The sequence below is a fragment of the Spermophilus citellus genome (genome assembly GCF_964194105.1).
Source record: "Spermophilus citellus genome assembly, chromosome: 14".
Classification (NCBI taxonomy): Eukaryota; Metazoa; Chordata; class Mammalia; order Rodentia; family Sciuridae; genus Spermophilus; species Spermophilus citellus.
In genome coordinates, this window is record NC_138194.1 from 40,480,680 (window position 1) to 40,493,137 (window position 12,458).

General features: G+C 38.2%; 1 protein-coding gene across 2 annotated transcripts in view; it reads left to right on the forward strand.

Annotated features, from left to right (window-relative positions):
• The window catches only part of CA8 (carbonic anhydrase 8), a 94,074-nt gene that overhangs the window by 57,285 nt on the left and 24,331 nt on the right, over positions 1-12,458 (forward strand). The window contains exons 6-7 of one of the 2 annotated variants that reach the window (XM_081266629.1): positions 1,939-1,987; positions 3,721-3,833. The exons of the other annotated variant lie outside the window; for it this stretch is intronic. Coding sequence (XP_081122755.1) covers positions 1,939-1,987; positions 3,721-3,833 — 162 coding nt within the window. The remainder of the gene's footprint in view (positions 1-1,938; positions 1,988-3,720; positions 3,834-12,458) is intronic. 2 annotated transcript variants of the gene reach the window in all.

A 12,458-nucleotide genomic window follows, 5' to 3' on the forward strand; every position in this document is an offset into this window, starting at 1 on the left:
AGGAGGTCTCATGGGGATGCCCCAGTTCTCCCAGCAACCATGTGTCAGGTGCCTATTATGTTGCCAACCTGGGAAGCCCACCTGAGTCCTGGCATCTAGGGCTTTTATTAGGGGTTGGTCAGGTAAGCACGAAGGGCTTACCTAACCACTTCAGCTCATCAAACTCCAGGCCTCCTCCCCACACCCTAGGAATCCACAAATTACATGGGCAGGACAAACGTGCCTATTCACACTGGTGCAGCTTGGCCCAAGGCCCCAGGCATTATTAGGAGTTCACCATAAATACTGCAAGACCCAGGCCCTCAGGTCTCTTATCTGGTAGTATATCCTAAGGGCCCAGGGGTTATCTACTAAGAGTTAACCAAGGGCTAATACTAAAAACAGAATGTGCAGGGTTTGGGCAGTTTTAGCCTACTGAGTTAACCCTTACTGTTTACTTATTATAGGAAAGAATTATAAATGAAACCAATGCAATTTTTGGAACCAGACTTCAAAGTATGTATGTTAAGTAAGAACAACAACAATATAATAGTAATAATAGAAGTACACATAACCCATATGATAATATCCCAGAGAAGGCAATTTAGATTAACATGACCCTGTAATGACATGGTACAGCATTGCTGGGAAGTTAAGCTCTGTTTTAAACAGGACCTTCTATGCCTGTGCTGAGTTGAATGTCAGTGATCTTGGGCCGGGTAGTAATTTATTCCTGTTTGGCCACTGGAGATACAGAGCAGGAATTGAGCTTGCTTGACTTTCATGGGTTCCAAGTACCCAATGTCAATTCTGAGATCAGTCTGAGAATTAAGTGTGATTAGTTCTCCACCGGCATAGGGAAGGAACTGGTCATCCTGAAGGCTGTGATTAAGAGCCTCCAAGACATTCAAAATGAGGTAAGGCGATATGTAAAAGAAAATAGAAAGACTGGTTGTATAAGAGATCTCTGAGACCATCTCCAGGGCCTCTTGAATCAGGGAGAATTTCACTTAAGTTCCTCTGGGTGGGCTCTTAAGGAACCCAGCTACTGACGGAGTCCACACTAGTCAAAAGAAAACAAGTATAAAGAGGGTGAGGACACTTTTTGAACTGATATTTTCCAGTAGAAATGCACTGAGGAAATCTCCCTCATTTATTTAGCTAACAGGACATCAGTCATTATGGAATACAGAATCTGAGGTAGGACAAAGAGGGCTAGATTCCTTAAAGTATAAAATAATCCCATGAAGGAGGGAAGAAACTTCTACAATGTTGTTTGTGTATTAGTAGACAGAAACCCAACTGTCCTCCTGCCTCTGAGGCCTGAGCATTTGAATGACACTATTTAAAATAAGTATCATAAGTGTCAACTATTGAATAAGGGTGCAGATATTTCCCTTAAAATTTAAATCTGGCTTTGAAAAAAGTTGATTGGATTAGAATATTCATATCTGAGTTTCATCTCTCCCATTCTGGATGACAAGATCTCCCAGAATAGTTCTTAGAGTTGAATTTTCAAATGCACATGGGACAAAATGACAAGTTGGGTGCCAGATTGTAAGGCCAAAGAGGTGGAACTGTGTTCCAAATAGGCAAGAGGAAAGTTTCTGAGCCAGGGCTCTGTGTTTTATACCAAGTCTTGGGTATGAGTGTGATAGAAGCAGAAAAAGTAGTTGATATGGGACAGATGGACACCAATTGTAAACTCCACATGAGGAATCACAGGGCAATCAGAACTGCAATAGCAAAGAAAATAGCCATAGACACAGAGTAGAAAAGTCTTGTTTGCAACTCAATCTTGTTTTGATGAGAAAGCAGAATGACACACCTATAAATCTTGGGGACCCAATGAGGCCATTCAGAAAAGACTTCAATCTAGAATTTTAGTTTGAATAATATTTTTATTTTTAAAAAATTAGAAATTTTACATTGACATGGAGTAAATCTTTTTTCCCCCAGGGGAAGTCCAAGACAATACCCTGCTTTAATCCTAACACTTTATTACCAGGTAAGCGTTTTTTTTTTTTTTTTTTTTTTTGGTACTGCTCATTGAACCAAAGAGTGCCTTACCACTGAGCCACATCCCCAGTCCTTTTTATTTTGGCATAGGGTCTCGCTGAGTTGCATAGGGCCTTGCTACATTGTTGAGGCTGGCCTTGAATTTGTGATCCTCCTGCGTTAGCCTCCTGAGTTGCTGGGATTATAGGCATTGTCACCATGCCTGGCCATAAGATGAATTTTAATTATGAATATAACCATACTATTTTTCTCAGAATATATATATATATATATATATATATATATATATATATATATATGTGTGTGTGTGTGTGTGTGTATGTAGTTATATATATGGTTATATATATGGTTATATATATGTATAATTATATCTTATTAGTTAATAAAGTTTATTTGCAATTGATATTCTCTATAGTAAATACTACTTTCAGATTTCTCCAAATATAGGAGTAGAGACTTGAAACAATAAAAAAAAAACATTGCTACTAGTTCCATTAATCCATGAAGAACTTCCTTATGACTGTCATCTGTAAAAATTGATACCTTTTGTGTAAAGTGCCTGCATGATAAAAGAATCATGATGAACCTGATATACTTCTAAGATTGGTCAGTAAAGTACTTATTAATCTCTAGAGTGAAATAAACTTTGTTTCTAATTTCATAAGGTTATTTTATTGTAGTAATACTTTTATCTAGACATTATTCTAATTGTGCTTGCACATAGGTAATAATTATGCACAAAATATGCACAATGAAACTTGGATTTCAAGGTGGTTTTGTATTAAATTTCAGTCTTCACATTTCTCTGCCTAAATTATATTCTGTTTTATAGTGTTTCAAACAAAACCAGATAATTTATTTTGCCCTGCTTTCTGCATTTAATTGCTCTACAACCAGCCAATTTCTGTCAAATCTAAACATTTTTCCCATTATATTTAATCATGAATTCCTCTAATGCAAAGCTAAATAATTTAATGAGAATGAAATATTTCCTTCTATATTATAGTTTTAATATGTTTCTGTTGAAGAAACAATATGGACAAGGCTAGAACCATGGTTAAAAGCACAGGCTGCAGCCAGACTGCATGGGTTCAAGTCGATTATTAGCTGAGTGACCCTAGGAAAATTCCTAACCTGTGGTTCAGTTTCCCCATCTGAGAAATTGGACTAATAGAAGCATCTGAAGTATTAATTTGATGTGAAGATTAAATGAATTAATGTTACAATGCTCAGAATAGTACCTGCCATGTAGTTCAATAAGTATTAGGTACGAGGGCTGGGGCTGTAGCTCAGTGGCAGAGCACTTGCCTAACATGTGAGGCACTGGGTTCGATCCTCAGCACCACATACAAATAAAATAAAGGCATTCTGTCCATCTACAACTACAAAAAAAATTAAAGTATTAGATGTGAGTCTATGAGGTAACTCCTCTAAAATGGAAATAGAAACATGGATGTATTCTTCCTAGATTAATTAAACCTGATAGACACATATAGTAATTTGCTGATAGAAATCACTATAAACATTCATCATGTTTTTCATTAGTTATTTTCTTGATGATGATTAGTTTAAGAACACGGATGTGAGGCTCTGACTTAAAATTGTTGTGCCCTTCTGAGAAGCATCATGGGGAGATTTGTATTTCTGAACACTGCTATTGGAGTCTTCCAGATCATTGTCAATTAACCTGCCTTTTCCTGACACGTCCACGTGGTCACACAGACCCTCTGCTGCGGGACTACTGGGTGTACGAAGGCTCTCTCACCATCCCGCCTTGCAGCGAAGGTGTTACCTGGATATTATTCCGATACCCTTTAACTATATCCCAGCTACAGGTGAGCACACTCTTAAATCTCTCAGAGTGAAGTTCTGTGTTAAAGGTTAGATATTGTTTCTGTAAAAGGAAGATGTCTGTTTTATGTTTTAGCTCCCTTTCGATCAGTCATACCTTTTCAGATGAAAGTTAAATGTCTCAAGCCAGTGAAAGCAGTGGAAAGGTCAAAGAAGAACAAAAATCCAGCACTCATTTATAGATAATAAAGTTTTTTAAAAGTTAGTTTTTACAGAGTAAACAGAAGTCACTGAAAGAGCCAAACTTTTGATTAGTCTAGTTATTCCTTTATGGTGTTTTCTCAGATGTGGAGAGGAGAAAGGTCTGGAATGAAGTGAGAATGCTGATTATTTCTGTCAGCTGCTTTTCACTCCTTCCCTGACGGTAACAGGAGCCTTCTATATGTGGAGAGGCCAAGAAGCCAAAAGAATGTCTTGGAATGTTCTAGATTGTTCTATGGCTTTACTTTGGGTCATCCACTGAGGCCTTGAAACTCCATAAAGGTGCTCTAAATGCTAATGCATACTGGTGCAGTATGGCACACCTGTAATCCTGCTATTTGGGAGGCTGAGATGGAAGGATCCTTTGAACCAGAAGCTCAAGACCAGCATGGACAACACTGCAAGATGTTATCTCTAAATAAATAAATAAATACATAGATGCAGTGCATAGCGGATGGGAACACCCAAGTGAATTGCCACTGGGATGTTAGCTGGTTGAACATGAAGCAACATCATTATAAGGAATTTGAACAATGATTTTGAAGGGATTGGGAATATAGCTTAGTGGTAAAACAATACCTAGCCTGGGTTCCTTCCTCAGCACCAAAAAACAAAACAACAGAAACCAACGATTGTGATATTATTACAAGAAAGTTGCTTTAAATATGTTATGGTTTAGATGTGAAGTGGGAGTCCCCCCAAAGCTCACATGTGAGACAATGCAAGAAGGTTCAGAGGAGAAATGATTGGGTTATTAGAGTCTTAACCCAATCAGTGAATTAATCCCCCTGATAGTGGTAACTGAAGTGGTAGGGTGTTGCTGGAGGAGGTGGGTATTAGGGCATGGCTTTGGAGTATATATATTTGTATCTGGCAAGTGGAGACTCTTTCTCTGCTTCCTGATCACCAAGTGAGCTCCTTCCCTCTGCCACACTCTTCTGTCATAATATCCTGCCTCACCTTGAACCCTGGGGAATGGAGCCAGCCTCTTATGGATGGAGACCTCTGAAACCATGAGCCTCTAATAAACTTTTCCTCCTCTAAAATTTTTCTGGTAAGTCACAACGGTGAAAAAGCTGGCTAAAACAAAATATCTCATGTCCTCCAGAGACCCATCCAGTGGACATATTCTAGATAGCTATTTTCACTTTATGATCAAGCCCAAAAAGGCAATACTCAGAACAAACTAAGTTTTCTTTAGTAACATTTTACAAATTTTTTGATATCTCCCTTCATTTTTAGAAGAAGCTCAAGTTTCCTGCCAACTCATTCAGGTCTCCTTTTATTTGTCCTTAAATCTTTAAAATTCTTTTTTAAGCATTTAATAGTTTTTCTTATTTTCTAGGGATTAATTTTAAAAGTTCCCCATCCAGCCATTCTCCTCCATACTCATCATTATCTTATGGACTTTTATCATATAACTTCTGAGTTTTTATATTTTCCACATGACAAATCCTGATTCCTTTATTTATTTATTCATCTATTTGTTATTATATGAAACGTATTCCTGAGTGCCAGCTTGGCATAGAGGATACAGAGATTAAAGCAGATTAAAGTTTTCGCTTTCAAAAACTTTACCACAGAGTTGGGGAGGAAAATGGTCATATAGGTAATCATAATTATGGTAAGTAAGGTGGAAGAAACCCAACCCAGACTGAGAGGTTTAGGGAATAATTCCTGAAAAATATTAGAAAGTTAGTCTGGTGAAGGAGAGTGAAGAAGTTAGAAATTTGAGTTTAATAGTAAGAATAGAGGGTTGCGCTAATGATGTCTAGATTTGAGATTTCAAAGCAAAGATGATAGCTGTTAAAACAGATAAAGCTCAAAATTTCAGTGACGTACTGTAGATATCTATTTCACATGAACATTTCAACATATGTGTTTCTGATTCACACAGCAGAGTTCTTTTTCAGTGCAGCCATTCAGGAATCCAGGGTGGAGGAAGTTCATCCACATTCAGTGCCTTCCTCTCAGAGTTGCTCTTGGAAGGGGCTCTTAGCCAGCGGGAAGTGTGTGAAGATCTCAAGAGAGAATTTTCAAGGGCTGGTCCTAAAAAATGGTGAACTCCCCTTATGCTTACTTTCTGTTGGCTGCAACTAGTCACATGACCACACCTACCTGGGGGAAGGCTGGGAATTGCATTTTTATGTCATGTTCAGGAAGAATGAATTCAGTGACCAAATCAGCTACTGATTGCTGCCACCATGGCTGGGGTTGAGTATTAGTGGACATTGCCAGCCAGTGAAAAGCATCTGCAAAGACTTGGAGCCAACAGAAAGCAGAGGGCATCTGGGGAGTGCCCATAGTTAGCCTGAGGGCTTGTTCATTAGAGGAGGTTTGAGAAGAGAGCAGGGGCCTGACTTTTGTCATCCTGCCTGGTGTTGTATTGTGGAAAAGTGAACTTCATCCTGAAGGTACTCCAGAATCCTTGGGATACAGCAAGGAGGAGACATGACCAGTGTCAGTTTGAGAAACATTTCTGTAGCTGCAGGAGGACAGTGTGGATCTGAGTTATCATGGTGGCAGTGAAATGAAAGGAAGGGAATGGCTTTAGAAATAATAAGGAAGTAGAATCAAAACTTGGTGGCTGATGACATAGGAAGGATTTGTGGGGAGGAGAGATCCGTCTGTTATTCTCTGGATGTGGCTTGGGGAATATTAGGTGTCACTTTTCAGCATAACATGGAATCAGAGAACAGGTTCTATGGAGAACTGTGAGCTCATGGTTGTAGACATCTATACGTGGTGGGTGAAGCGCTAAGTGTGGAAGAGGAGACCCTTCAGGAAGAGAAAAGCGGTGATCCTGGGAACTGCAGATCCTGGGAAAACAGGGTACCAGAGGTCTGCTTTGTAAGAGGTGTCCCAGGGAATGGCTTGCGAAGCAGGAAAGTCACGAGGCAGATGGGACATCTGGAGGGAGTAAAAAGATCATGAGTAGCAGATTCTGCACACACAGCAGTTAAGGGCTGAAATGCGTGAATTGGGCTTAGCCCCAGGGAGAAGTGTTAGACCTAGAAATGATATAGGTCAGCCGAGTTTCTATAGTGACATTTGTTCAGCTTTACTTTGTTGAGGGGTAATTCTATAATACTAGATCAAATCTTTTAGTGAGAAATAAATACTTTTTCTCTATAACTACAAGTTTCATTTTATTGAAAGTTGGTTGGGTTTAACTTTGTTGAGCCACAGAAATTCTTTGTTCCTCTTAGACCTCTGTGAAGAATTCCTTGCTGGTATAGCACTGGGGATGTTCATGCTGAACTCCTGAGAATGCTAACTGAAGTCCTGTGGACAGGATATAATATTTTACTACCTTGTTGACCCATGGGCTATGCCGAGATCAGGGATAAACCATTGCTCCTTTAGGTCTCTGGCTTCAAAGAGAACATCGGTTTGTTATGCTTTTGAATAAAGGCAATGACCTAAGTCTAACCATGTCTTCCTTAAGGGGAGCCAAAGTCAAAGGAATGTGTATTAGAGAGAAAAAATCTCTACTGCCTTTGAAAATGGATGACTTTCCAATTAGCTGTAATCATTCAAGAAAAATGATTTAGGTGCTCTTAGCACATGGCACCATCGCAGCATCTCTTCAGAGGGCCAGAGTGTTAAATATAGACAGTGTGCACACACAGAGAGACACAGGTTGATGTATATTAAAATGCAATTTAGAGTGATTTAGAAAAACAGTGTGATCTTGGGAGAGTGTAAATCAGTCTGTCCCTGACTCAAAGGCTTGCCTTGGTGCTGCTGCTCATATCATTTCAGAAAAAGCAGGGCAAAAACTCAAGAGGTCCAGAGAGGACAATGAAAATGAGAGGAACCAAAGGGAGAGGGTGTGATTTTAGAGTCTAGATCAAGAAAAGTTGAGACGCCTTATAATATTGTACTTAAAGGGGGAGGAGAGGCAGGAGGCAGACAGGGAATGTGTGAAGAGAGAAAAAGAGCTAGCAAGAGCAAGAGTGAGAGAAAGAGAGAGAGAGGGAGGGAGAATATATGGAATATGTGTGTGAGAAAGAATATATGAAATATTATAAAATAATATATATACATATATATAATAACAAAAGAATAGTAAATGGTAGGTGGAGTCTCTACCTAGCTGAATAAACTGAGAAAAACATAAAACCTTGCATTGAATTAAAGGAAAATGTCTCCTATATCATGGGTTAATGTGTAATTAAGCTGCTGAATGTTGTTATGGAGGCAGTTGGTGTCTTGAAATGCATCATCTGCTGTAAGATAATAGTGTGTGCACTAGTGACACTGAAGAGGGTGCTCTGGGTCATGATGCTTCCTATTAAATGTGCAGCAGCTTGGATTCAAGGAGGAGGAGACTTCTGCTGAAGTACAGTGTTGATAATTAAGCCCCGAGTTAAGGGTTTACATTGTCCTGAGCGCCCTGAGTCTAGAATCCAGGACTAGAAGACCTTGCTTAGTTGAATTTTTCATTATTCCTGATTTGCATTCAATATACTCGGGTGGGAAAACATTATTTGATGGATTTGAATGAATGTAATTTTCTTCTTTCTAGGATCTATAACCATTAAATAAATTTAAGATAAATAATGGTCTAAGGATGAGGAAATCAAAGTAGAAATAAATAAACATTTTCTTTTACAAATGGATTGTTGCTTGGAAATGAGATTCCATGATTAAAATAAAAATACCCAAACTTCATCAAATCTGACAACAGAAATTGTAAGACACATCCTGATTTCCCAGCCATTGAAATGTGCACCAATATTCATCTCAGAATTGATAGAACATCATTACGGTTTACTCTCCTTTTCCTGCATTTCCCTCCTACTTATCCATTTCAATTTCTTAGCTTATGTGTATTCTCCTATTAGCTGCCTGTTTCTGATTTTTCTCTTTCATTCTAAAGCAATACCAGTGCAATGAAGGAACATGAATGTGTTTACTGTTTTTCACAACATGGGAATATGTCTCTTAGATCTTTGTAAACAATTGTTTTTTTTTCTTTTCAGTCTTGCCTTCTCTTTATCCCTTCCCCATTCCATAATTCTATAGGTTGAAACATGGGTCTTTTCATGGCCTTGAGAGTCCAAGTTAGGACACTTATGTTCCTGGTCTGTGGGTTGGGCTCTAAGCCTCTTCTTTTTTTCTTTCCTTTTTAAAAAATTTATTTTATTTTTGGTGCTGGGGATCAAGCCAGGCCTTGCATATGCTGAGCACACACTCCACCACTGAGCACTGTGTAGTGAGAATGTCTTGTGTAGCCACCACCAGAGCCTTCAAGGTCCTTCTCCCAGTGACCCAAAACTTCCCACTAAGCCTCATCTCTTAAATTTTCCTCCACTCTCCAATAGTGCCAAGCTGGAGACCAAGCCTTTAGCATGTAGGTCTTTCAGGAATATTCCAGAACTGAACTATAGCAATCACAGACTGGGTAATTTTTAATGAATTTGTTTGACTTGTAATTCTGGAGGTTGTGAAGACCAGGAGTATGGCACACACATCTGGTGAAGGTCTTTGTGGAGAGCAGAAGACAACGGAGGGTGGGAGCAAGAGAGAGCTGAGCTTACTTTTGTAAGAAACCCACTCTCACAATTACTAACTCTTTCCCATAATAACAGCATTAATCCATTTGTGGGGGAGAGTTCTCATGACCTGATCACTTCTTATGAGGCCCTACCTCCTGCACAATATAAGGAACCATATTATTATAGTTCATTTGGTTTCATTATTAATAAAGAAAAATGGGAACACTGACATTTTTGTTAAAAAAGTATTTTATTAGTATGATTGACATACAAAAAGCTATACGTATTAAATACAAATCGTATACAAATATATGCATTAGGTGAATTTGGAAATAAGTAAATATACCCATGAAACCATTGCCACCATCAAGGCCATAGACATATCTGTTAGCTTCCTTCCATATTCTGTATAATGGTGGTGGTGGTGGTGGTGATGATGATGATGATATGTTTCTTTGGTAAGATCACTTAATGTAATATCTATTCCCTTAGCACTTTTCAAGTATATAATACAGTATTGTTAGCTGGAGGCATTATGTTATATAGTATATCTCCAGAATTTGCTTATTTTGCATACCTGAAACTTTGTACCTTTAACTATCTCCTCCCCATTTCTACCTCCTTATATCTCTGAAAACCTCCATTCTTCTTTCTGCTTTCATGAGTTTGACTGTTTTAGATTCCACATATAAGTGATATCATAAGTATTTGTCTTCCTGTGTCTGGCTTATTTCTCCTTCTGGAAATAAAATCCAGAACCAAAGGAATTGAAGTCATATCTTAAAGAGGCATCTGCACTCCCCTGTTTATTGCAGCCAAGACATGGAAATAACCAAATGCCCATAGAGAGAAGAATGCCTGGAGGATACTGATTTTCTGTATTTCTTTTTTAATAAGATGACACATAAAATATGGTCATAACAACTTGATACCACTTATAAGTTAATTTGTGCCAAACTATGAACCCTGGGAATTAACCCATTGAATGCATTCATAAAGAAAGCAGTTTTAAAGCTGAATGGGAGTGAGTAATCTGATTTGTTAGTGAAGGTGGAACAAATGTCTTAGATCTGCTGGCGTGCCTCTCTAATTCAGACAATAGTGATTGTTCAATCTAGTACCTTTAAAAGATTTCTTCCTGTAGTGTTGGACCACTGTCCAATTTCTCTTTCAAATTGGTTAAAAACAAATATCATATTGAAATAGAGAAACCTTAAAAGTCGATGCAATTGCATGTTCAAATAGATATAATACTGATCTTTTCTGCAGTGCCCTGACAGTTGAGTTTGTTGGAGACTCTTATCCTGAGATATGATCCTCGTCATTCAGCTCAGTCCCTCCTTTCTTAGTGGGCTAATGCAGCATGCACTTGAAATCATTTGAAGGGACTAAAGGGGTTTGAAGGGTGGTTACTTCAGAAAAATTGCCATTTCAGAAAGATGAGTTTTTGCCACCATCCCTGTTGACGTTTGAATCCTTCAAAGCATGGCTGTGATCAGAGAACAGCATTTCTTGTGGAATCGTTTTCTTAGCAAGCAGTGATTTGAGGCTGACTATTGATTTAGATCTGCTTTTCCTGAAGTAGTTTTCACAGAGTGTGCCTCAGGCCCAGCCCTGGGGCTTGAAGAATGGGACTTCTGTTAAAAATACGTAAATATAAAACTCACCTAACTTTAAAGTAAGCTTCAACGTCAATAAAAACGGAGTCTTAATGCTTTGAACAACCAATAATAATTAAAAAAAAGAATTGGGAACCAGGAAGGAATGAATTAAAATAGTATGTATTGCAAAAAAAAAAACAAAAACAAACAAACAAACAAACAAACAAACAAACAAAAAAACGGAGTCTTTCCTATAGCACATTAGGGAGTTAGGTTTCTAGTCCACATTTTTCATCAGTGACCGTGTCTATGGTCCGCTCCATAGATTCTGGCTACAGGTGTAACTTATGATTATGTATAAAGTGAATGCTAGAAGAGATGACTTTACATTTTCTCAGTGAATTGGTTTATTATCAATTGTAGCTAACTATTTATCTCAAAATGCTAACGGTTAGACTTCAAAAGAAGTTGTTGTGGTAAGAGGGCTAATATTTATCAAATATTTTCTATGTCTTTGAAACTATTCCAATGATTTTCATGAATTTTCTTACTTCTTATGCTATCTTTGTGAATTTTTAAAATTTTCATTACCATTGCACATATGTGGAAACTGAGGCTTGAGGAGGTAATGTCATGTGGTCATTTGGGTCACAAGTGGCAGAACCAGGACAGGAACCAGCCTGTGAATATAAAACCCATACAGGATTCACTGACTGAGGAGGTTACTTTCTAGTCCACACTTAGGAAAACTTTAAGGTGAATGCACAAAATTACAGGGGATTCTCATGAAGATCAGTTCTAGAAATTTCCCAGCTGTCACATGCATTCCTACTTGAAGACCCCAAGAAGATCTAGTGAAAGCATATTATGTAGATAAAATAGCGACTGACACTGCTGTGTAAATACAGCCCATAGGCATTATAGAAAAATTAAACAGGACAATCCCAGTTGGGTCACACTTATTTATCCTACCTTGGGAAATCAATCAGTATTTGGAGACATGGAAAAAGGAAACATCAGAAGTCAGCTTTGTAACTTGGTGTCTGATCTAACAATTTTTTTCCACATCTCTGTGTCCCAACATGTATGTGAATAGGTGGAATTAGAATCTTGTGGAATTCAACTTTTTTTTGGAGTCATGGAGCCTTACCTTTAGAAAATGCACATATACAATTTTTCTTATCATTTAGGGGTTTCATGGTCTCCCTGAAGTCTAGACTTCTTTTTAGATCCCCTGAATTAGTTGATCTCATTCATTTCTTTTCTCTTTATGAAGTGAAGAATTCTTTGGGCTTTGTCATAT